This window comes from Rhinolophus hipposideros (assembly GCF_964194185.1).
Source record: "Rhinolophus hipposideros genome assembly, chromosome: 10".
In the NCBI taxonomy this organism is placed as follows: domain Eukaryota; kingdom Metazoa; phylum Chordata; class Mammalia; order Chiroptera; family Rhinolophidae; genus Rhinolophus; species Rhinolophus hipposideros.
Genome location: NC_138056.1, coordinates 42673133 through 42698655, shown reverse-complemented (window position 1 = coordinate 42698655; position 25523 = coordinate 42673133). Strand labels below are relative to the sequence as shown.

General features: G+C 37.8%; 1 protein-coding gene across 6 annotated transcripts in view; it reads right to left on the bottom strand.

Annotated features, from left to right (window-relative positions):
• The window catches only part of STK33 (serine/threonine kinase 33), a 150818-nt gene that overhangs the window by 5039 nt on the left and 120256 nt on the right, over positions 1-25523 (bottom strand). For 2 of the 6 annotated variants that reach the window (XM_081063331.1, XM_081063335.1), the window contains 2 exons: positions 21347-21553; positions 3704-4519 (listed from right to left, as the gene is read on the bottom strand). In XM_081063331.1, the coding sequence (XP_080919457.1) occupies positions 4307-4519; positions 21347-21553 (420 nt within the window). In that variant the 3' untranslated portion in view covers positions 3704-4306. Of the gene's footprint in view, positions 1-3698; positions 4520-21346; positions 21554-25523 lie in introns of those variants that run through there. The other 4 variants (XM_081063334.1, XM_081063336.1, XM_081063333.1 and 1 more) reach the window with 3 other exon arrangements.

Genomic DNA, 25523 nt, shown 5'->3' with positions numbered 1-25523 from the left:
GAGAACTGACAGAGAAGAACCAGAGTTGAGTTAATTATACCAGCAAGTGAGGAAGCCAGCCCCAAAGATGCAAGACACACACTGAATGTGGCCTGCCTTTGAAGAACAAAGGCAAAGAAAATTGGCTCACCAAGGAGAATTAAGTGAAAACAATGTACTGAACAGAAACCAAAACCAATTTGAAAGCCAGCTCACTCAGAAAAATATGGAGTCCTGAAGAGTAAAACTGAACTATGGTGAGACCTCTGAATGGTGAAGTTTTCACTTTAAAATGCTTTCTAAGCTGATTTCAGCACTTGTGCAGATGAAACAAATGCACAGCCAGGGACATGGCTTCAGATTGCTTGTGCTTCCTGGTGCCACAGGTCCCCCTGGACGCCTCTGTCGCGCCCTAAAGTCCACAGCCAGGAGACAGCAAGGGCGGCTCCATCCCAGGCCATAGGTCCTCTTGGCTGTTACAAGTCAAGTGTTGCTTTCATTAGGCTCCCAGAGGCCATGGTTGGAATTTAAGACCTAAATGCACACCTCCTGGATCTAGACACTCTTGGACTCAGGTGGGCAGTGGTAGATTTCTCTTGCTCAGTCTTGGTTCCAACCCTAGGACCACCCCTGCCACCCCCTTCCTGAACCCCTAGCGACCATCAGGTTTGTTTCAGGAAGAATTCACGTAGGCTTTCTGCTCTTCACTTTACTGTCACTTGGAAGGAGACTGGCAACCACAGGCAAAACTGCCAAGGAAGGATCTGGATCACTCTGGGTCCCAGGAGGAGCCAGACGATCCACTCCAATGGGGCAGCTGAGAGTTTCATAAACAGTACAGAGAGTTTAGGGAAACACACAAAGGAAGACACAGTACCTCAGGGCAATAGCCCCTGCTCTTGGCCTGAAGGGGCAGGGGACACGGGGTGTGAAAGGCCTATTGAAGGGAAATGCAGTGGATCCCCAACAGCCTGGCATGAAGGAGCTGAGGGAATCGATGACTGGACCTGGCTTTCCTGCCCTCTGGTTGCCTGTTGGTGTCTCCCACTGACAGGATTCCAACAAACCCAGAGGCCAAGGAGCCTGTTACTGCAGTCCCTAGAGATCAGGCTCTCTGGGCGGAGAGGACGGTGCAGAGCAGAGCGGTTCTGGAGGGGCAGATGGTAAGGATTCAGCCCAGGGTCATTTCCCAGAGGCCACAGCTTCTTGGTCTCCAGCCAAGTGCAGCCTTTACGGGACACAACTTCCTTGGCTAATTTCAAAGCTCTGCTTACTGCTGGGAAAGCATGTTTGAACAAAGCCTTTATTCTCTATTCCAACAGCAGGCTGGAATTTAAAAAGCTTCATTTTCCAGACTTGCTGCTTTTGATTTGTCCAACCTGGAACTTACATTTTGGAGTCAAATAGAATTATTTAAACAAAGCATTTCAGTGATAAGCTCAAAATGTTTTGATTTTTTTTTTTTTCTCCTTTCCTCTTCCCAACACCACATAACACTCCTCCTCAACATGTAAGGATTATTCTGTGGCCAGCTCTTAAAATCATAGCCTCTCTCAGCTTCCATTTCCCTGGGCCTTTGTTTCTTCAGCCTGTGTCTTCATCTGGGTATGCTTGTGTACAGGTCAGGGGTGTGGGCCAGTTCTGCCTGACTCGCCTGGAGCAATGCACCACTGCAGGGGCCACACTTCCCTCCTCTGACTCCTGCTTCTAGGCCTGGCAGAACCACGTGTTGTCATCCAGTCAGTAATCTTTATTAATTACATGCACTTCTTCTTTTTGTCCCGCCCCCACCCCCAACCCATTTTCCTTTCTTCTCTGATTTAGGCCCTTCTCTGTTATCATCTTCTGTTGTCCTCAGCTGAACTTCTCCCCATCCTCAAGCCTGCATTTATCTCTTTTATCAATCATATCCCTCTTGCCTTAACTTGTCTGTTATTTTCAAGTTGGAGTGTGGATCAGCATTTGCATTTCTTGTAAATAACACCAGCGCTGCACTGTCCTAGAGAGAGTGTGTCCCTCGAGGTCACAGCAGAGCTCTGCCTTCCATGCCATAGTGCAGCTGTCATTGATTGTTACCAGTTTCCAATGCCCTGGAGTTGGCCTGTCCATCACCGAAAACCATTCTGAAACAGAAGAGCTACTTTTTTCACAGACATGAAAGCAAAGGGAGAAAGCAAGGCCACATACCCCCAGATATGAAAGAGGTACAACAGTTGGAAAAACAACCTTGGACTCAGCCTGGCCCAAGTTTGTTCCACACAAATAAATGAAAATACAGTAGAACCTCAGTTTTCAAACGTCTCTGTTGACGAACATTTTGGTTTATGAATGCCGTAGATTTTATGGATCTATGGTATCACTGGATAGTAAAATTCATGCTAAATTTGCAGTTTTAGGGGTTGATTTTAAAGGTCTAGAATGCATTAATCCATTTTGCATAACTTTCTATGGGGAAACCGTGTCTCGATTTTTGAACGTTTCAGAAATCCAACGGTCTTCTGGAACAGATTACGTTCGAAAACTGAGGTACCACTATAATATGAAAATTCCCTTTAGAAAGGCTGAACTAAGTTTGTATTAAAATGATTCTACTTAAATAAAATGAAGGCCTAGACAGAGGAGAGCTAATCGTACATATCTTTACAGTAGAAGGATGGATAGCCTCGCCTGGTGCTGGGTGGGAAAGGGTGCAGACACACTACAAGGTTATAACATGACTTCACCTTTCACTTAGAGCTTAGTTCTGGACCTCTGCTCAAGCTTACTGAGCGGAATCACTAATTTAAGACCAAAAAGCAATGTGGATAGAAATTTGGATAGCACTCAATTTAACAACAGAATTCTCTGTGATACAAAAGACTGTATCACACTATGCAAGTAAGAGCATTTTGAATACAGAGAATATTCCATTTTCCGGCCCAGGGGATGGACAGAATTGAAACCACTGTCATGGTTGGCTTTTCTGCACAGAGACCAGCAGCCAGCTCTCCCGCCTGCCAATAGGAGAACCAGTGGGGAAGGGACACCACCAAGCTAATGAGGCTGGGACCCAGAATGTACTCCTCCCAGACAGGCCCACTACACCCGGAGAGGTGGTTTACAGGCTCCTAATGGGACTGGAAGCGATAATTAGTAAGGCAGAGACACCTTGAAGAAGCTATGGCAACTCCAGTTTTAAAATTGTCGACATTTAAACTAGCTTTGGTTGAGATTCCTCCACGGGAAGCACAGTGAAGACACTAAGAGAATGCCGGCAGAACATGAGCCGGGGTAACCCAGCTGCGTCTTCCAAATTAAGTGCAAGAAGCACATCTACTCCCTTTAGCCACGGAGTGGATTTACGTGCAACCAGTACACGCTCCGCTGGCCAGGTGTGTGGGTCACAATGGAGGCCCAAATGACAATAGCCTGGGAGGAGGGTTGGAAGGAAACTAGGTGACTTTATAAAGGTGAAAGCACATGCAAACTGTTCTTTCAGAATTTGTTTGGAAGGCCAAGCAAAGCATCTGTCCACCCTGTTTGACCAGGAATGGCAAAATTATTTGCCTAGGTGGAAGAAGATACCTTCCGATACTAAGGATGATGAGGTGTTTTCCCCTGTATCCCAAACTGTATTCCCCGAAGATGTGTACCTCCCTTTCCAGCAGCCGGCCAACCTTGTAATTTGCAGATGGGCTTAAAGGACCTTATTATAGTCACTTCTTGTTAACATGAAAATTAATGTGCATGGGTAACATCTGTCTTTTATTGATTCAATCAATACATTGGGAATTTAGCAGTAAGTTAATGGCAAGCAGTCACAAAATCTCCTATTTTTCTACATTTAAAGTAAGTTGAAACAATCTGCAGCAACCTACAATCACAAGAACACACGTGAATGGCCGAAGCACTTGTGCTGTTGTGCCCATGGTAAATTTATTAGTAATTTCCTAATAAAGTCTTCCAGTGCAAACTGCACCTAATTATTAGGGACCTCCATGAGCACATTTGGCTCTCATTTTCCCCTATAAAACTGTGCCTAAATCTAAGAATGTGAAGTAAAACTGAGCAAGTACGCCCACAGCCTCGCTCTGAGGGCACCCACTCCTCTAAACAACCTTCGAAAACATCTCGAGCTGACGTCAGCTGCAGCCCATCATCAAGCCCATTGCTGGCTGTCCTTTAACACCACGCTGCGTGGTGATAACTAGCTTCAATTCTAAGCTCGTGCAAACACACCGCGGGGCTCGGTGGAGCTAAAGGGCTAACAGCTCGGGTCCCCTCCTATTCTCATTTTAGCATTAGACACAGCAGCTCTGTTTGTGTACTATTCAGCATTCGAGTAACCTTACAATTTCTTTTTGGTTCTAGATAGGGCAATGGATTTAGCAGTGTATTTGGTGGTTGTTCCTTGGCTTGAAGTCCCAAGGGACTTCTCTATTTCTCCCTGGATTCCAGCGGGGAGGAGTCTGCCAGATGAGGAATTTGAATAGCTTATGTCCAAGTTGTCCATATTTTCCTTCTTACTGGTCACAGGAACTTTCGTTTTATAAGCAGTGGGCTAGAAATAAAAGGCCTGGATTAATTTTCAGATAAAAAGCAATCTACATCAATTCAAAGAAGCAAGGGACTATGAAATTATCCAGGATTTGTAAGTTGAGCACTCTCTAGGATGTGAGATATAAACTAATCACATTGTGAAAGTGTTATTTATTAAATGCCAAAGGAAGCTCCGTTAACATCTTCAAGAAAATGGAATCGTTCAGTGTTTGGTGTAGAGCAAACTCTAGGCAAATTTCAGATTCTCTGCCATGTGAAATGAAAGTAAACGTCTGGTAACATTTGCATAGGGTCGTGCCCTTGGACATAACCGTGCTCATTTCATCTGCACAGATTTCTAGACAAGCTTTGACATGTGTATGGATACCCCGCCAAGTACGTCATGACTATTCTTTCTAACCTGGGGACCAAGTCGCTTCATAAGGCCCACTCCTTAGAATCTGCGTCGATTCCAGGCACTGGCTTCTAATCCCAGTCACATCACGTGGGCAGGTGTACAGACCTCGTGGAGTCTCGAGGCCTCCGTGTTAAATGGGGAAATCGTCTTTTCACACGTACTACATGGGTTTACTATGAGAATGAGCTGAGGTGGTGGCCATGAAAGTACTTCGTGACTTTAAAGCACAAAAACAAGTCACGCAAATACAAACAATTGTATTTTCTCAGGTCACCGCACCCCACAATAGAGGAAATGGTCTGCAATCTTGTCACGAGGGAAGCAGAGTCTATTTTGACCTTAGACCCATCTTAAAAGTGATCACTTCTAGTGAAATGAAGCTGAGCACAGAGTTCTAATAGAGCAGAGACTGTCTCAGGACCTCCACAAGTAACATGGGGGACGAGACATGGGGGTACAGATACAGCAAGTTCTCCTTTACACAGAATGATCTGGGAACAGGTGCATAGGCCTAATTAATACTCCGGTTAACTGCAAGTTAGAGTTCATGGGAGTTAATAATCAGGTTAACAATTTTCAAAGAATGTGAAAAGATTACATGTAACACAAAATAAATAAACCTGGTGTCTCTCTGATCATTCAGGCTCTTGTGATACAAGTGACCAAGTTTTATACACAGTAGTAGCACTTAACACATAGGTATTTATTTGTCTGGTGAGTAAATGACCTCCCAGGGCATAAGCAAAATGTCAGGTGATTGAACGATTTTGGGGGTACCTATATTTCAAGAAAGAGAAATTGACCAGATGTTTGCTTATTGCAGACAGCCCTTAAGTATGTCCCTTTTCAGAACATCACTCATGCGTGACTTTATAACAGAGTAGGCTAATTCTCGAGCTGGTAATTTTGTACAATGAAAAATTAATTTGTATAAACTTGGAAATGTAAACAGGTCCTTTTCTCCACAGACTTGCTTTCCCCCAAGAAAATTTCTGGGTTGCTTCTCAGTGTAATCTTTCAAGAAACAGAAACACTTAAAGTGCTTTAGCATTCAGTAAAACAGGCTGTATGCTATGTAACCTCTCACTCAAAACTTCTGTGCAGCAACAGGGTGAAAGTACAACACCCAGATGTTCTAGAATCTAGCTGAAGGTAAGTTGCTTTGTTTACTACAGTCCTGGTCCTAAAGACATGAAGCCAATCTTGGAAATTTCAATTCATAAACATTTAATTCACTTGACATACAAATCCTATTAAAAGGTGAATCTATGTGTAACCTAAATGTCTCTCTTTTGACATTTCTATTTCTTGCGTTATCATCCAAATCATTGAGGAAATGTTTTTCAACATGTCCACTACAGCTAATACTATACAGAATAGGAATAGAAACTTAGTCGTTTTCTTCTTCATGCATTCATATTCCTATCTGGTTTAATGTTTCCATTCTTCCAAACTCTTCTATTTGTTAATTAGTGTACTTGAGTCATTCAACTTACGCTGTTACCAGTAACATATAAGTGCCTGTTTTTGTTATTTTGTTTTCAATCTGGTATTTAATACATGTTATAATTAATATAGTCAACCATATTCTATTTGAGCACCAAAATTGGCCTAAAACTGGTTGCAATGAAACAAATCACAACATTTGTTCCTTTAATCCCTGGTAACGTCAATGCAAATCTATTTACCTTTACCCAAATGTTTATTGCAAATGCTTACAGGCTCTGTGTGTATGTGTGCACCTTGTAAAATACTATATGTGTGTGTACTTTACCATTTCTCTTTGCTAATTTGCAGTTTCATTAAGTTTAGGAATCAGAATCATAAAAGCTTTCTTAAAGCCTGAGTCTCCCCTTTTAAATGTCCCCTCATAGAAACTGTTTTCTGACACTAACAAAACATGGACCCAGGCAGGCCTTTATGGGGCCCTTTAGGCAGAGCTGTAACTTTTTCACTAAGAGCTAAGTCTCTCATCTCCTTGGAACAGAACCAGCCATGGAAAATTCTCGCTTCCAGGCTTTTCTTTAGGAACATGAACAGATCTTAATTTTTCAGGGATACAGATTTTACAGTATAGATTATCTAAATTTTAGGTTTCTTTTTTTCTTTTCTCATAGTTGATGGGATTCCTCAGAAATCTATGCTGTCACTGATGCAATCTGAAAGTTTTATGAGTAATAGACAGAGAAATGAAAAACGAAATTGCCAAGGCTATAGGAGTTACTAAGATCTTCTGGGTCATGAAAGACAAATAGAAGGTGAGGAGCAGTCCTAAGACTGAACAAACGGAGAGGAAGATGAGAGAAGAATTTCAATATTCAGTTCTAGGGGGAAAGACTCTAAATAAGCATTATGAGACTGTTGGTCATCATTAATCAATCCAAGAGAGAGGATCTAAAAATCATTGTAGACTATTCTCCAAAGATACTGGCATACTATTGCACAGAGACCAAGAAAACCTGGCTATCATCAGCAAACATCTTAGAAGTCAAAGAAAAACATTATCCCACCCTTATATAAAATCATGAAGAATTCACACCTGAAACACTGCAACCAGCTTGAACAGATACTATAAAGAGACCAAAGAAGGTTTACGAATATGATTAATGGGTGGAGGTTTCTTTACAAGAGAGTCCTTTCGTCTAAAAATATGAAAAATTAGAGGATGTACACAATCACAATCTACAAAATGAAGAAGGGGGAAGCTTTCAGCATAGGAGCTAGACAGTGACAGCAACTGCGGTGCTGCAGTCAGGATAGTCACACCCGGGCTGCCCCAAGTAGCACTCCGACTGTTCCTCAATTTGACAGTCTTACCATTTGGGACTGTTGAAGAATAGTCAGTCCTTCTCGGGGAAGAAAATGGAAAAGATGACCGTACTAGGTTCCCTTCAGTTCCATCTTTTAGTAATTCAGCACCCTTGGTCTGATTTCTCCAGCTCATATTACTAATCTTGAAAAGGGGGCTCCATGTGCACAAGGGAAGATATGTAACGAGAAAACTGGGTTAAATATACATATTTCATTATTCACTGGCATAACTTTAACTTGATTAACTCATCTGGAGATAATGGAGGCAAAACCTGTAAGCTCTAGGCATAGCCCTGAAAGCTAATACCAGGGCCTGATTACTAGAAACTGTTACCATTTCTCTGAATTTGGAGTAAAATATATGCTATTTAAGTAAAGTGGTTATCACCATAGCAACCATTTCTAGAGTCACACACACAAATTATAGGACTGCACAAGGTCCAAGTGACAGAACATTCTGATACAAGTTTTCAGCTATAGTTTTGCTTGCAATGGCCACCACTTTCACATTCCTGTGTTGTTCAGAAGGAAGAAGGAAAAAAAAAAGAAAAGGGAAGAAGAAAAATTGACTTCCAAATTTACAGTTTTCTTTTACAAGGCTTCTCACATAAAGAGCTGGGCTTTATATGGAGATAATGAAAATAAAATCTAACTTGCAAATTAGATGTAAACATCTCTCTTTTCTTTTCAATTAAAGTATAACTTACATGCAGTGCGATGTACAAATTTCAAGTGTACAGTTTGATGAGTTTTGACAATGCACAACGCATAGGTTTATATAACCAACACCCCAATCCAGGACTAGCACCATTTTTCAGAAAGCTCCCTCCTGCCAGGCCTAGTCAACCCCTCCCATTCTGGGGTTACAAGTGTTCTGACATTCTTTCAACATAAATTACTTTTGTGTTTTCTAAAACGTCACACAAATGAAATACAGTATGTACTCTTTTGTGTCCGACTTCTTTTACTTAACATGTTTTTCTAATTGAAATTTCTATTAAGATAATTATAGATTCTCATTATAACATGTTTTTGAGATTCATCCATGTATTAGTATTTTTATTGCCAAGCAGTATTCCATTGTATGGATCTACCACAATTTGTTTATTCATTCTTCTATTAATGGATAGTTGGGCTGTTTCCAGTTTGGGACTGTTTATATATAACGCTGCTATAAACATATCCTACATATCCTTTTTTGAACTTACATTTGGGATTGCTAGGTAAATGGTAAGTAAATGCTTAACTTTATAAATAACCGCCCAACGATATTCCAAAGGAAGTGTACCATTTTGCATTCCCACCAGCAATGTAGGAAAACTCCAGTTACTCTAATATTTGCTAAAATTTGGACTTGCCAATCTTTTTAAATTTGGCCATTCAATAAAGAATATGTAGTGATATATCATTATGGCATTTCTTGATATCATTTGCATTTTTCTGATGACTAATGATGTTACACATTTTTTCATATCCTTATTGACTACTTTACTTATATATCTTCCTGTCTGAAGTGTCTGTTCAAGTCTTATGCCTATTTTTAAAATTGGTTTGCTTTATTATTGTTATTGAGTTTTAGGAATCATCTCATATTCTGGATACAAGTTCTTTGTTAGATTATTTATTGCAAATATTTTCTCCTTTTCTGTGGCTTGCCTATTCCTTTTCTTAATATGTTTTAGATGAACAAATGTGTTTACTTTTGATGAAGTCCATTTTATCCATTTTTTAAAGTGCTTTCTGGGTCTAAGAAATCTACTACTCTCTGGTTGGAAGATATTCTCCTATGTTTTCTCCTAGGAACTTTGTAATTTAGCTTTTATTTTTTATTTATTTTTTTTAAATTTATTGGGGGTGACAATTGTTAGTAAATTTACATAGATTTCAGGTGTACAATTCTGTATTACATCATCTATAAATCCCATTGTGTGTTCACCACCCAGAGTCAGTTCTCCTTCCATCACCATATATTTGATCCCCCTTACCCTCATCACCCGTAATTTAGCTTTTAGATTTAGGTCTATTATCCATTTCAAACTAATTTTGGTGTACAGTGTAAGTTAGGAAATCAAAGTTCATTTTTTCCATGTAAATATCCTATTATTCTATTATTCTACTTATTATTATATAGTAATATAATATAATAATAAATAATAAATATAATATATATAATTTATATTATATATACATATGTATAAATAATTATATATATTATATAATATATAATATAAGAATAATGTTTATTATCCTATTATTCCAGTCTGTCCAGGTTTCCCAGCACCATTTATTGAAAAAATCTATCCTTTCCCCAATTGAATGGATTTCAAACCTCTGTCAAAAATCAATTGACTACATAAGTATGGGTCAAAATGTTGACTTTGATTTTGTTTAATTGATCTATTTATTTGTCTATTCTTACACCAATACCACACTGTACTAATTACTGTAGCATATAGTAAATGTTGAAATCAACATTTCATACACCATGTCTATATGGTTATTTAATCTACGACAATGGAAGCAAGAATTTATGGTGGGGTAAAGACAGCCTATTCAATAAATTGTGCTGGGAAACCTAGGCAGATACATGCGAAAAAATGAAGCCGGACCACCTCCTTACACCATATACAAGAATAAATTCAAAATGGATTAAAGACTTAAATGTAAGATCTGAAACCATAAAACTCCTAGAAGAAAATATAGAAATAAACTTTACAGACATTACCTGGAGCAAGATTTTTACTGATATATCCCCTCAGGCAAGGGAAGTAAGAGAAAAAATAAACATGTGGGATTACATCAAATTAAAAAGTTTTTTTTACAGCAAAGGAAACCATCAATAAAACAAAAAGGGATCCTACTGAATGGGAGAAGATATCTGCCAATGATATACCCGATAAGGGGTTAATATCCAAAATTTATAAAAAATTCACTCAACTCCAAACAAACAACCCAATTAAAAAATAGGCAGAGGACATGAAGAAACATTTCTCTAAAGAGGACATACAGATGGCAAACAGACATATGAAAAAATGCTCAACCCCACTAATCATTAGAGAAATGCAAATAAAAACCTCAATGAGATACCACCTCACCCCAGTCAAAATGGCTATCATCAATAAATCAACAAACAACAAGTGCGGGTGAGGATGTGGAGAAAAGGGGACGCTTGTGCACTGTTGGTGGGATTGCACATTGGTGCAGCCACTATGGAAAACAGTATGGAGGTATCTCAAAAATCTGAAAACAGAACTACCTTACTGACCCAGCAATTCCACTCCTAGGTATCTATCCAGAGAAATCCAAAACTCTAATTCAAAAAAATTTATACATTCCTATGTTTATTGCAGCACTATACACAATAGCCAAGACATGGAAACAACTGAAATGCCCATCGGTAGATGACTGGATTAAGAAACTGTGGTACATTTATACAATGGAGTATTATGCAGCCATAAAGAAGAATGAAATCTTACCATTTGCAACAACATGGATGGACCTAGAGAACATTATGTTAAGTGAAATAAGTCAGACAGAGAAAGACAAATACCATATGATCTCACTTATATGTGGAATCTAAAGAAAAGAATAAGTGAATGAAGTAATCAGAAATAGTCTCAGAGACATAGAGGAAAAACTGAGGGTTGCTGGATGGGGGATGGGGATAAAGGGGAAGGTGAGGGGATTAGAAAGCACAATCGGTAACCACAAGATTGCCACAGGGATACGAAAGTCAATTTGGGGAATGTATCAATAATGTAAAGATTTTGTAGGGTATCCAATGGAAACTTGTCTCATCAGGGAGACCACCTCAGGGATGATGTAGATGCCTGATCACTGCACTGTACACCTGAAGCTGAAGCTGAACAATAATGAATGTCAACTACAATTTTATTTACACACACAAACACACACACATACACACACATATATATATATATATATATATATATACACATATATATATGTGTATATATATATGTATATATATAGTTACAAGGAGTGGAGTACAGCATTAGGAATGGAGACAGAGGAAATGTAATGGCTGTGCGCGATGTCAGAGGGGTAGTAGATGGGGGAGGGTGGTTGTCACTGTGTGAGGGATATAAATGATAAATGTCTATTACATTGTTTTGTACACCTGAAATTAATAAAAAAATAAATAAAAATACATCAGGTCACATAAGTTCTCTAAATTTGTTCTTTTTAGGTTATTTTAGCTATTCTAGGTCTTATGTATTTCCAAATAAATTTTAGAATCATCTTTTTAATTTCTAACAAAAAAGAAAGCCCTGCATTTCAATTGGGATTGCTCTAAAGTTATAAATCAATTTGGGAAGAACTGACATCTTAACAGTATCAGATCTTCCAATCGATGAACATAGTGTATCTCTCCAAATATTTCAGTTTTCTTCAATTTTACTCAGCAATATATTGTAGGTTTTGGTATAAATAGTTTACACATATTTTGTTAAATTTATCACTAAGTATTTTATGTTTTGCAGTAATATTTTAAATGGTAATTAAAAATTTTGTTTTCCAAGTCGTTATTGCTAGTATGTAACAATACAACTGATTTTTATTTTTATTTTTTTTATTTTTTAAAATTTATTGGGGTGACAATTGTTAGTGAAATTACATAGATTTCAGGTGTACAATTCTGTATTACATCATCTATAAATCCCATTGTGTGTTCACCACCCAGAGTCAGTTCTCCTTCCATCACCATATGTTTGATCCCCCTTACCCTCATCTCCCACCCCCCATCCCCCTTACCCTCTGGTAACCACTAAACTATTGTCTGTGTCTATGAGTTTTTGTTTCTCATTTGTTTGTCTTGTTCTTTTGTTGTTTTTGGTTTATATACCACATACCAGTGAAATCATAGGGTTCTCTGCTTTTTCTGTCTGACTTATTTCGCTTAGCATTATACTCTCAAGATCCATCCATGTTGTCACAAATGTTCCTATATCATCTTTTCTTACTGCTGAATAGTATTCCATTTTGTATATATACCACAACTTCTTTATCCATTCATCTATCGAAGGACATATTGGTTGTTTCCATGTCTTGGCCACTGTAAACAAAGCTGCAATGAACATTGGAGCACACATGTCTTTATGTATAAATGTTTTCAGATTTTTTTGGTAGATACCCAGGAGAGGGATTGCTGGGTCATATGGCAATTCTATTCGTAATTTTTTGAGGAACCTCCACACTGCCTTCCATAACTGCTGCACCAGACTGCATTCCCACCAATAGTGTATGAGGCTTTTTTTTTCTCCACAGCCTCTCCAACACTTGTTACTATTTGTCTTATTGTTGATAGTCATTCTAACTGGGGTGAGGTGATATCTCATTGTGGTTTTCATTTGCATTTCTCTGATGATTAGTGATGTTGAGCATTTTTTCATATGTCTATTTGCCATCTGTATGTCCTCTTTGGAGAAATCTCTTCAGGTCCTCTGCCCATTTTTCAATTGGGTTGTTTGTTTTTTTGTTGTTGAGTTTCATGAATTCCTTGTATATTTTGGATATTAGCCCCTTATTGGAGGCACTGTTTGCAAAAATCTTCTCCCATTCAGTTAGTTGCATCTTTATTTTGTCGATGGTTTCTTTTGCTGTGCAGAAGCTTTTAAGTTTCATATAGTCCCATTCGTTTATTTTAGCTTTTACTTCCATTGTCTTTGGAGTCAAATTCATAAAATGCTCTTTGAACCCAAGGTCCATAAGTTTAATACCTATGTTTTCTTCTATGCAGTTTATTGTGTCAGGTCTTATGCTTAAGTCTTGGATCCATTTTGAATTAATTTTGGTACATGGTGACGGATAACAGTGCAGTTTCATTCTTTTGCACGTGGCTATCCAATTCTCCCAGCACCATTTATTGAAGAGACTGTCTTTCCTCCATTGTATGTTTTTAGCTTCTTTGTCAAAAATTATCTGTCCATATTTATGTGATTTTATTTCTGGGTTCTCAATTCTATTCCATTGGTCTATGTGTCTGTTTTTCTGCCAATACAGTGCTGTTTTGATTACAATTGATTTTTATATACAGATCTTGCATCCTACAACCTGTTTGGTTTGCTTTTTGTAAATTCCTTGGGATTGTCTATGTACACAATCACATCATCTGAAAATAGAGGCAGTTTTAGTCCTTCTTTTTCACTATATAATTGTGTTTCTTTTACTTGTCTTGTTGCATTGGCTAAGACCTCTAGCACAATGTTAGAGAAAAGTACAAAGAACATCTTTGTCTTTCTCATATCTTCAGTGGGAAAGTGTTCGATACACAAGTATAACCATTAAGAATGACATTAACTTTAAAGGGGTTTGGGGGTAAAAAAAAAAATTCCCAAATGTGTAAAAGAAATTGCCTGCTGAGGAATTTTCTCATGTTTGATTGTTGAATTTTATCAATTTTTTTTCAAAATTAATGAGACAATTTTATGGCTTTTCTCCCTTACCTATTAATAATGGTGAATTACATTGGTTGATTCTTGAATGTTAATCCAAACATGTATTCCTGGCATATACTGTATGCTTGGCCACGAGGCATTATCTCTTTTATATATTTCTGGATTCAGTTTGCTAATTGTGTCTATAGTAGTACCTCGGTTTTCGATCATCTCCGTTGACGAACATTTCAATTTACGAACACCGTAAACCTGGAAGTAAATGCTTCAGTTTTCGAACATGCCTCGGAAGTCGAATATCTCACGTGGCTTACACTGAGTGCAAGATCCTGAGGCCTAGCTGTCGGTTGTTTTCGAACATTTCAGGACTTGAACGGTCTTCTGGAATGGATTACGTTCGAGAACCAAGTATAAGAGATATTGGCTAGTAAATTTCTTTGCTTGTAATACCCCTTTCATGTTTCATATTAATGTTATGCTTGCCTAATAACAGCCCTGGGAAATATTCTCAAGAGTTTGTGTAACAAGCTTTGTCTTCTTTCTTCTTTAAATATTTGAAAGAATTAGCCAGTGAAACGAAATTATTTGGAACTGGTTTTCTTTATTGGAAAGATCTTAATTAAAATCAATTTTAATTTTAAAAGTAAAGATAGAAATATTTAGAAATATTTAGATTTTCTATTTTTGTGTATCTGTTTTGGTGGTTTTTCTTTTAAAGGTATTTGACCATTTGATATAAATTTTCCGATTTATTGACATTAAGTCATTCACAATATTCTCTTTTTAAAATCATTTCCTCCTTCTATTTTTGAGAGGGTATTTGATTTGCTTTTTTCCCCCTAGCTTGCTGAAATGAAAGCTTATATCTCATTATTATTGCTACTGTTTTAAAGTCAACATTATTTTATATTAATTTGCTTATTTACTCTTGCCAATGCCCATCGTACCTTCCTCCAGTTCAGTATGGAAAATGGAAAATGATTCCATCTGGGATCATTTTCTTTTACCTTGAAATTTTTCTTTAGTATCTCTTATGGTACAATATGCTGGTAACAAATTCACTCATGTTACACATATCTAAAAACATTTTTATTTTATCTTCATTTTTGAAGGAAATTATCACTAGATAAAAAATTTCAAGTTGGCAGCTTTTTGTTTTATTTTGTTTTGTTTTCTATTTAGCACTTAAACAATGTCATTGCATTGTCTTCTGGCTTCCATTATTTTTGTTGATATGTCATATGTTACTCCTTTAATGGCACTGTGTCTTTCCCTTCTCCCCACCACAGCCCCAACTAGATACTTTTATAATTTTCTCTCTTAGGCCTAAAAAATTAGAGAACAGTATTCAAAGCAACCACACACTAGAAAGTACTGGCAGAATCCCTGAAAGGAGATAGGCAGAAAGGGAGCATCCTAAATTCTACCCAGGTAAAGATAAATGAACTGACCTAAGATTTAAACTGCTGGCTAAGAGACAATTTGCAGTTTATGTCCATCCTAGTAAATGCCTGCTAAAATGAAAACATCAACACTCTTTGGAGGAACATAGTCAAATCTAGAGTCAGCACAACATAACATTTCTAATGTCCAGGATACAATCCAAAATTACTCAACAGAAGTAACAATCAACAGAGACAGATCCTGAGATGTCCCAGATGTTGAAATTAGCAAACAAGGATTTTAAAGCAGTTATCATAACTATTATCAGTGATGTTAAGGAAAATATGTTTTTATAAATAAAGGAGGTATCAGTAGAGAAATGAAAATAATAAAAAATATGAAAATTTATAAATAAAATATAACAGCTGAAATTAACTATTCATGATAAGTGTAATATGAACATGGAGATAACAGAAGAGTAAACCTAAAGATAGATCAATAGATTGTATCTAATTTAAAGAACAGATTGAAAAAATGTAGATTTAGGGACCTATAGAAAAAAATCAAATGGTCTAACATGTGAATAGTCTCAGAAAAAAAAATTTTTTTTAATGATAAAGTTTCCCAAACGTGGCAAAAGACACACATTTACAGATTCCAGAAGTTCAGCAAATCCCAGCAGGATAAATGTAAAGAACATGCCTAAAAAAGTCATTGTCAAACTGCTGAAAACCAATGATAGAGAAAATCTTGAAAACATTCAGAGAATAGTGACACGTTGCATACAGGGAAAGAGCATTTCAAATCACCAATGATTTCTTATCAGAAGAAATAGAAGTCAGAAGCCAGTAGAATAACATCTTTAAAGTATGGATCCAACAACATGTCAAAACAGAATTCTATAAACAGAGAAAATATCCTTTAAAAATTAAAACAAACTAAGACATTTTCAGGTAAAAGAAAACTAGGAGAACTCATCACTAGCAGACATACAATACAAGAAATGCAAAGGAACTTCATCAGGTTGAAGGGAAATCATACCAGATGGAAACTTGGATATTCAGAAAGAAGAGCATCAGAAATAGTAAATATCTGGGTAAATATATAAGATAATTTTTCCTTTTAATTTCTTGGAAATACATATGACTTAAAAGCAAAAATTAAAACACTGTTTTATTGGGCTTATAATTATGTAGATGTAGTACATGTGGCAATTATAGCATAAAGTCAGGAAAAGAGATGAATGAGCCCAAATTAATACATCTGAATTGAGGCAGTATTAGTTATAACCCAACCCACTGGATTGGTTCTCCATAGGGAAAAGATACACATAGCATATCCTAATAGCTATAGCCCCTAAGAGGGACTAAACAAAAGCTAGGGAGAGCACGGAAATGATTTGAAAGGATTCACTAATATATCCTTTTAAGTAGGGAAGCCTGGCTAAGCCTATGGTGAAAAATAAGCCTTTACACTGGAGGTTCTTCTAGTGGGAGTAGAAGTAGAAACAATAGCATTGCTGTTTATGGAAGTCTATGTATCCAAACTAGCAACCGGCATTGCAAACAGCAGTAGTTCAAAGAACAACAGGTCAAGATTCATGTTAGCACCATCAGTGGTTTGTACCTATATTAGTCACTATTGTTACAGGTTCCACGATTCACTAGGAGAACCGACAGGGCTCGGCATAGAGTTGTACTCATTGCTATGATTTATTACAGCGAAAGGATGGAAAGCACAATTAGCAAAGGTAAAACGCACTTGAGGTGAAGTCCAGTGGAAACCCGGCTCAAGCTTCCAAGGGTCCTCTCCCAGGAGTCACCCAGACTGCATTTAATCACCCCAGCAACAAGTTGTGACAACACATGTGAAACGTTGCCAACCAGGGAAGCTCTTAAAGACTCAGCAGCCACGGTTCTTACTAGGAGCGGGCCATGTAGGCAGCCTCTGCCTAGCACCTGCCAAAATTCCAGCCTCCCAGAAGGAAAGCAGGTGTTCAGCATAAACCATACTGTTTGTACAAACAGTTTAGGCACAATGAATTATTCTCATCAGCTAATGGTAGAAAAATCTAAGTTCCCAGAAGCCAGCCTAAGGCCAGCCTTGCAAGCAAACCTTTTCAAAGATAGCAGTGTAGGCCTATTGTGTTAACTCTTTTCTGTACAACTAGGTAGAAAATAACTACAAATGTCTCAGTGTCTTATGACAATAAACAGTATTTTTTCTCAATTAGCTGTAGGGCTTAGCTGTGCTAGGCTAGACCTTAGGCTTTGTATTGGACTCAGGTCTACTCCACAAATCTTCATGATTCCCGTAACTATGGCTCCCTGTGGGCATGTTCTTGGGGCAGGTGACAAAAAATACAGGAGAGTAAGTTAAATCATGCAAACGCTCTTAAGGTCTCTATTTACATCACACCTCTAAATATTCCATCAGCCGAAGTGAATCATATAGATCAGTCCAACATTAGTAGAGTGAGAAACTTTCCTTCATCTACTATAATAGGGAGAACTGCAAAGTCTCATGGCAGGGAGAGATAAAATAATTGGGGAAAATAACGCAACCTACCACAGTACCCTAGAGACCTCATCAAACTCAGAAGGCAAATGAGGCTGGAAGCATCACCTTATCACCTCTGAAAATGATATTTCTTAGTCTGTTCATTAGTTTATTCTAACACCTATACCCAAAGGAGCCTTAAAGCAGGCAGGAAAAAAACAAGCTATTTTAGTAATATTCTATGCAAGTTCTTTAGCAATATAATAATAGAAGTATAATAGTTAACATTAATTTGTGTTTACCATATGTCAAGAGTGTTACTTGCAAGACTTCATTTAATCCTTGGTTGATGTCACTAATCCCATTTTACAGATGAGAAAACAGAGGCCTAGAGACTTGCCCATGGTTGTGAAGCTTGTAAATGGTGAAGCCAGGATTTGAATCCAGGCAGCCTTGATCTGGAACGTGTACTTTTAACCATTTTGATCATTTTCATCAGCTAATGGTAGCAAAATCTAAGTTCCCAGAAGTACAGTGCTTGGGCACATATGCCAGATTGCAATGCTTCAATACTGGTGTACAAAAATGTGTCAAAATTGAGAAAGTACCACCAAATCTATATATGATTCACATGGGCTCAGAGAGCTAAGAATCAATTTGTAAAGAAAATTTTTATCTTACTGAACTAAAATATAAAAAAGCTGACTTTTTCCTCATGGAAATACATATATATGCCATAATTCAACTATTTACTTTCAATGTTATTTCGATTCAAACACTTCTTGCCTTTGAAGAACTACTACATGAATGCATTTTGTTGATCAAAATAACTTTCAAAGTTTCTAAGCCACCTTGTCCTTTTACTTTCTAGACTAGGTAAAGTATCTGCCACATGTACCATCTCCTGTTACACTGTAAAGGCCATGTTTTCAGTCAAGAAAAATGATCACAAAATTATCACAAAAATTTTCCATTTTCATTAAATAAATATAGTCAAGGCTGCATTCAATAAATAATTGAACAACCGAGAAGTTTCTCCTTTATGAAGCAAAAATTCTGTAAGGCAACTATAGTACTTCTATGACATCCGAAGTGTCTAGTCCCTCCCTCTATTATGGGGAGGTGCATTTTAATTAAGGTCATTCATTTCTCTCCCATTGTTTTCTGAGCTCAATGAATAATGACAGTATTATACTATTTATCAGAAATCACTAAGGACCTAATGTTAAAAAGGCATGCTCCTGCAAGTCTGCCAAGTGTCTCATTTGAAGATGAGTAAATGCTGTTGTAGGAGTTAAAGTCTTGGGTCTGTCTGAGAGATTAGATTAAGGACCCATTGTGGGGAATTCAGAGGATTACTAATAACAGTGCATTATCTAGATGTACTCAGCCTGAAAAACACAAGAAACACATGAGAGAACATTTCTGTCCTCAAAGAACACCATTACCTAAAATAGGCTAAAAGTTGGAAATGAAAAGAAAAAAAGAAAGGACATTGCCAAATGCCAACCACTTGAAAACAAGTTTGAAAAAGTGAAGTGTGATACCTTAATCCAAACATGAGCAATGAGGAGATGCAGACTGTGTTTTTCCATAATGTACAGGGCATTTGGAACTAGAGAAGAGTTATTCAGGGAAAGAGGAAAGTGCTTAGTTCAAGTGGTTTTGTTTTTAACAAACCCTCACTTTCTCTGCTAGTTTTCGAAGAGCTCTGCCACTTATCTAAAAAGTGATTTTCCTGGCTTGTGAGAAATACAAAATCAGGAGCTCTAAATGGATTTATCAGATTCTCCAGAAGAGAGAACAATGATACAATGGAAAGCAGGAATTGCTGGCATATTTCCATTTATGTTAAAGGCGAATTTCAAATATTTTAATGGAAAAAGAATCATATACATTTCCTTAATTAGTAGGTATAAATTATTTATGGCATCAAATGGAATATGTGTATGTATATGTGTATGTGTATAAAATGCCTAAAAACGTCATTGTCAACTGCTGAAAACCAAAGATAGAGAAAATCTTGAAAACACGATTGTGTGTGTGTGTGTATATAAAATGCCAAGCCAGCTAATAAGAAAATCATCAATTGATGTTCAATTAGGGAATGCAAAGATGAGTTTTTAAAATATTATTTGAAATACGAATATAAAACATACACTGCTGCTAAGCATTGCAGGAGTTGTTAACAGAGTAGAGATGATAAAGGCAATTCAATAAACGTACATTTATATTATGGTAAATATGATTATTTCTAAATACCTGAATCATTAAATGTTAGGCTTATTCTATAGATATTTGCTATCAGGTAAATGAAGAAGTTCCCACCCAGTAAATCAAAATCAATCAGTAGATCAGTCCCCTAGTTCTCTTTCTGCACGTTTCTGACACATTCTTAGCATGGAAGGGAGTGGGCCAGCAAGGCCACGCCTTCCTTGGTGGCGCCCTCTCAGTCCCTCTCTCCACTCCGCCCATCTCCAGGTGTCAGAGGACTGAAAAGTAGCAACTCCTCACAAGAAGTCTGGGATGCCCGAAGGTAAACACAGCCCCTACCAGCAGGATGCTCAGTTATTAAAGAAGAGCTAAAATGTGTTCATTAGATTTCAGGACAAGAAAGAGAACAAACATACAGAAAACTTTTCCACAAACATAGAAACAAAAGAAAAAAGGGTTTAGGTAAATTGTCAGGCTCTCCAGTTAGTAGAACACAATCTAGAATTAATCAAAATGCTCTGAAATTTTATTCACCAAAAAGAATAAAACCATACTTAGATCTAATAAGGTAAAATGATAAACCTATATAAACAGTGTCAGTTATCATAAAATTGAAACAAGTAACTGGATAATGTAATCACTTTTTTTCTAGGTAATATGTAAATCCATTTCAAATTGTATAGCCTGGTAAAATTTTTAAAATTATTAATTTTGACCCATGGGCCAAAGGCACACCGTCTGTTTCTGCTATGTCCTTAAAAAAGCTTATGCCTCTTTTCATGCTATAACAGAGTTGAGAAGTTATGACAGAGACTATTATAGCCCACAAAGCCTAAAATATTTACTATCTGTTCCTTTATAGGAAACATTTGCAGACTCCTGCCCTATATAATCACAGATCTTAAAATCAGCATGTAGGCCGCATTGCTAAATCATGATGGACTCCAGGGAGGAAAGAACTTTACCTGCTTTACCATGCAAGTCCTTAGTTACAAACCAACAAAAAAAGACAGAGTTGCAAAATATGTTTAAAGTGCTGTGAGGGTACTTTATAGTTTGGAGAAATGAAATAATTGTTCTTCCTACTTATTTTATTGGTTCTTCCTACCTGTTTTTCCTCGTTTTCATCTGAAGTGTTAGTGACATCATGGACATTTCCGCTGGGTCCACTGGCTGGGTAGTCTTTCAACTTTTCTTGAATGGACCACTTGTTCTTTTGATCTGTTGTGTTTTCCTCATCACTTCCTGGATTATTTTTCCATTCTTTCATCATTTCTAACACATTGGATGGTCTCAATGAAGAAAGTGCATTGCCCTAATGTTAACAATGAATTTTTTGGTGTTATAAAAAATTTAGAAAATTGAAAGGATTCTTATATCTTTTAGTAATATATTCCCCCAAATTCAGTAAGTCACATGGAAAAATTATAAATGGCAAAACTTCTGATGCCCCTTGGAACAAACTCCCTGTACTGACAGGTCCACCTCAAAACTAACAGGAAAGCTGAAAGAAGTTCGCCCAAGTCTAGTGAGCCCCACATTCAAGGCAAGATTATACAATATCAAAATGTCTAGGTAAAAAAAATCTAAATTCAGTTGATAAGTCAAGGGCTGTATATAAGAATATTGACGTTTGATTTGAAAGCCCTTAGTTGACTGGAAGATTTAGATATAAGGTGGTCATTTGGTTATAATTGATTCAGTGCAGTTTTTATCCCAGATGTGATTATACAAGGTGTGATCAAACAATACAGTGAATGTTTAAATAAAAAAAATTATTACAGTAAAAGACACATTGCCATTAATCCCCTCAAAATACTCCCTCTCGCTTTGAACACACTTATCCCATCATTCTTGCCACTTTCTGAAGCAGTTCTGGAAGTCCTCTTTCATGAGTGTCTTTAGTTGCACTGTCATGGCTGCTTTGATGTCCTGAATCGATTCAAAACATTTACCTTTCATGGACATTTTGACTTTGGGGACTAGCCAGAAGTGACACTGTGGATAACGTGGACGAGGACACACCGTAATGTTTTTATTTAACAGAAATTGCCGTACCAGAAGCGATGTGTGACACAGAGCACTGTCATTTGGAGGACGAAACTGTCCATTTCATGTTAATGTGTTGTTTGTGACCCATGATTTACGGCACGCTTTAAAACACACCTTCTCTCAACCATAGCTCACACCCGACTTGACTACACCAAACAAGTTGAAACTTGTCACACGCTCTTACTAAGATTTGACTCATTGCTCTGTTGGATGGCTCTCAGCAGCAGCCTTCACCATATTTGGTGATCACAACAGAAAGGCTCCGTGTCACATGTCACTTCTGGTACATCAATTTCTGTCAAATAAAAAAATTACGGTGTGTCCTCATCTACCTTCTTCACTGGATCTGGCACAGTGCGACTTCTGGCTCTTCCCCAAAGTCAAAATGACCATGAAAGGTAAATGTTTTGAATCGATTCAGGACATAGAGGCAGCCATAAGAGCACAACTGAAGACACTCATGAAAGAGGACTTCCAGAACTGCTTCAGAAAGTGGCAAGAATGATGGGATAAGTGTGTTCGAAGCAAGTGGGAGTATTTTGAGGGGGATTAATGGCAATGTGTCTTTTACTGTAATAATTTTTTTTAATTTAAACATTCACTGTATTGTTTGATTACACCTCTTACAATACCAAAATTGAACACTTTATATTAACTAGATTTTTCTCAAATATAATATTTCATTTAATGCCAAGAAATACACGAGTGCAGTCTCAAATGGCTCCTGCTAGACTAGATATGCCTTAAATACTTTTTTCTCCTCACTCAGATTAGTAGAGAAAGTTTGGACAAGAAATTTGGATCACATTTAGATTAAAATGGGAAGTTCAGATGTGAGTACAGCTTTGGAGTGATTCTAAATTAATTTGGTATGTGGGTGGATTGAAGTGTTCAGCATCAGTGGCACAGAATACTATGAGACAGAGTACTTTAAAGGCAGCCATCTGAGTACACTATTGAGGATTTGTAGAGTTTAATATATTTGTAGTGAAAGATAAACATTAAGTGTGGAATAGTGATAATTAAATGAGGATCATTATGCAACTAATTCCCCATGGTTCTATTTCATCCTGTTTTAAGAAGGTCTATATTCTTACCAATTTCATAGCATTACATAACTCTTTTTGTTGCCCTCATGCAACTGCTACTATTACTTCCAGAATGCCTTCTGCCAACGCATAGCCTACACTTCCTTCAAGGCTCAATTTAAGAGTCATCTCTGTTAAGTATCCCAGAACTTCCAAAGATACTGTCAACCTAAACTCAAAGCATAGACAGAGGCTCAAAGATCATGAAAGAGTTGAAACCGTTTTGAACAGTAGGTAGTCTCAGAGCTCTCAGATGAATGAGTTCTGGTCTCCAGGGCTCTGTCAACAGCTCTGCTTCATCCCTATGATCCATAATTCCTGGCTGCATCCTGAACTGAAACCCTAATTTTCATGTAATCACAGTGTCCAGGCTTCTGGAATGCCTCAACTTGATTCTTTCACCAGCAGACAGAGACAATCTGACATATGTATGTCTGTAATCCCTGTCCTCAATTGCCCTTCCCTGATAAACTCTCCACAAGTTAATTCTTTGGGTATTTTACTAGTCACTAATGCTGCTCACCCAACATTCCTTTCTTCTAGGAACATGGCAGAATTGTACTTCTCTACCTCTTTTTGGACATGACCATGTGACCTGTTTTGGCCAGTGAAATGTGATTGAAAATGAGGCAGGACAGGTAGCCTTGGAAATTGACAATCCACTACAGGGTACAATGTGAGGTGCCTCACTGCTTATATAAGTAACAAGTGACTGTGTTCAGTGCCTGCAGCTGGAGAAAAACAAGAACCAGTTTCATCCAGCTAGGCTAATCCCCTTGACTGGGACCTGACCTTTAGCAATTTTAATATCATTATAATATCATTTGCATTGTGGATACTATGACTCCCATCATGCATCTGACACCATGAAGTTCCAGAAGAACCAAATAAGAAAGAAAAAGTGGGAAATGGAGGGTCCCACCCAGGGGGAGGAGATGAATGAACCAAGTCAATGGAACGTCACCAATTCCCACTTCAGGAGGGATAAATATCCCTAATCATGACTTCCTCGGCGCGACTCAATTTCTGAATTTGCCAGCATATCTCTCTTACATGTGTACTTTTGTTTCAATAAACTAACTTCCTGTGCTTTTCTGCATCTGTCTCGCGGGTCGCCACTCAGGGTTGAGTCCTCTCGTGGACATCCCTGTGAGCGTCCAGCGACATCTCTGGTGACTTAGATGGTACATCTTCACCGGTGCCTGGACTGATCTTCCCAAGGTTAAGGACAAAGCCACTTTTGTCTTTCACTTTCTTTCTGTTTCTGAGAAAGCCACCTCGGGAAAGCTTTAGCTACATTGTGGGCAGGTTAAGCACTTAAGAGCAATTAGAGTGCTCGCACTTGAAGATTCCAGTGATAAGTTGGTCACAGATCTGTAGATTAGCTCTAGGCATCCCACCAACATCAAGACAATACCCGTGCAACGAGGTGCACAATTCCACAATCATACATCAAACCTTTCCCCTGCAACAATTTCCTGTATCAGGATTAGGACGGCCTCCCGAGAGTTGGTTGTCTCGACTTCTCTTTTATCTGAACCACAGCTCTGGGTTGAGTCCTCCAGTGACAGAAATGGTATGTATCACTCTGGATGGAAATTTTAGGAGATAGCATGCTATTTATCATGTTCCCAACTTGTGCCTTAATAACTACAGAAGCACAGAGATTAGGCCACACAGCCTAGGTCTCTGAGTGAAGATAAAGTAAAACAGAATCCCCTCCTTCCTCACCTCCTCCAGCCAAGGTGCAATGGAAGGCATCAACAACACTGAGCTTTGGGGGGTCACTTGTTACTGCAGCATAATCTAGTCTATCCTGATATACACAGCAAACGAACATTTACACTCTGTAAGCAGCTCCCAAAGAGCCTTAAAAAGAGTGAGTCTATTGTACGACCAGCATACTCACCAAAACTGCAATTACGATAGAAATCACATGCAATTAGTACCATGTGATAAACCGTTTATTTAGGCAGTCCTTGCTTTGCACAGTCCTGACACGCATGAATTTCAGTCATCATGACTTAGTTAAATAATATCAACAACACACTTCAAATTTCAGTCACCATGGCATATCAGCTCTCATTGCATAAAGTTAAAACTTCACTGCTAGTTCTTTAATCCACCAGTAACTATGCAAATGCT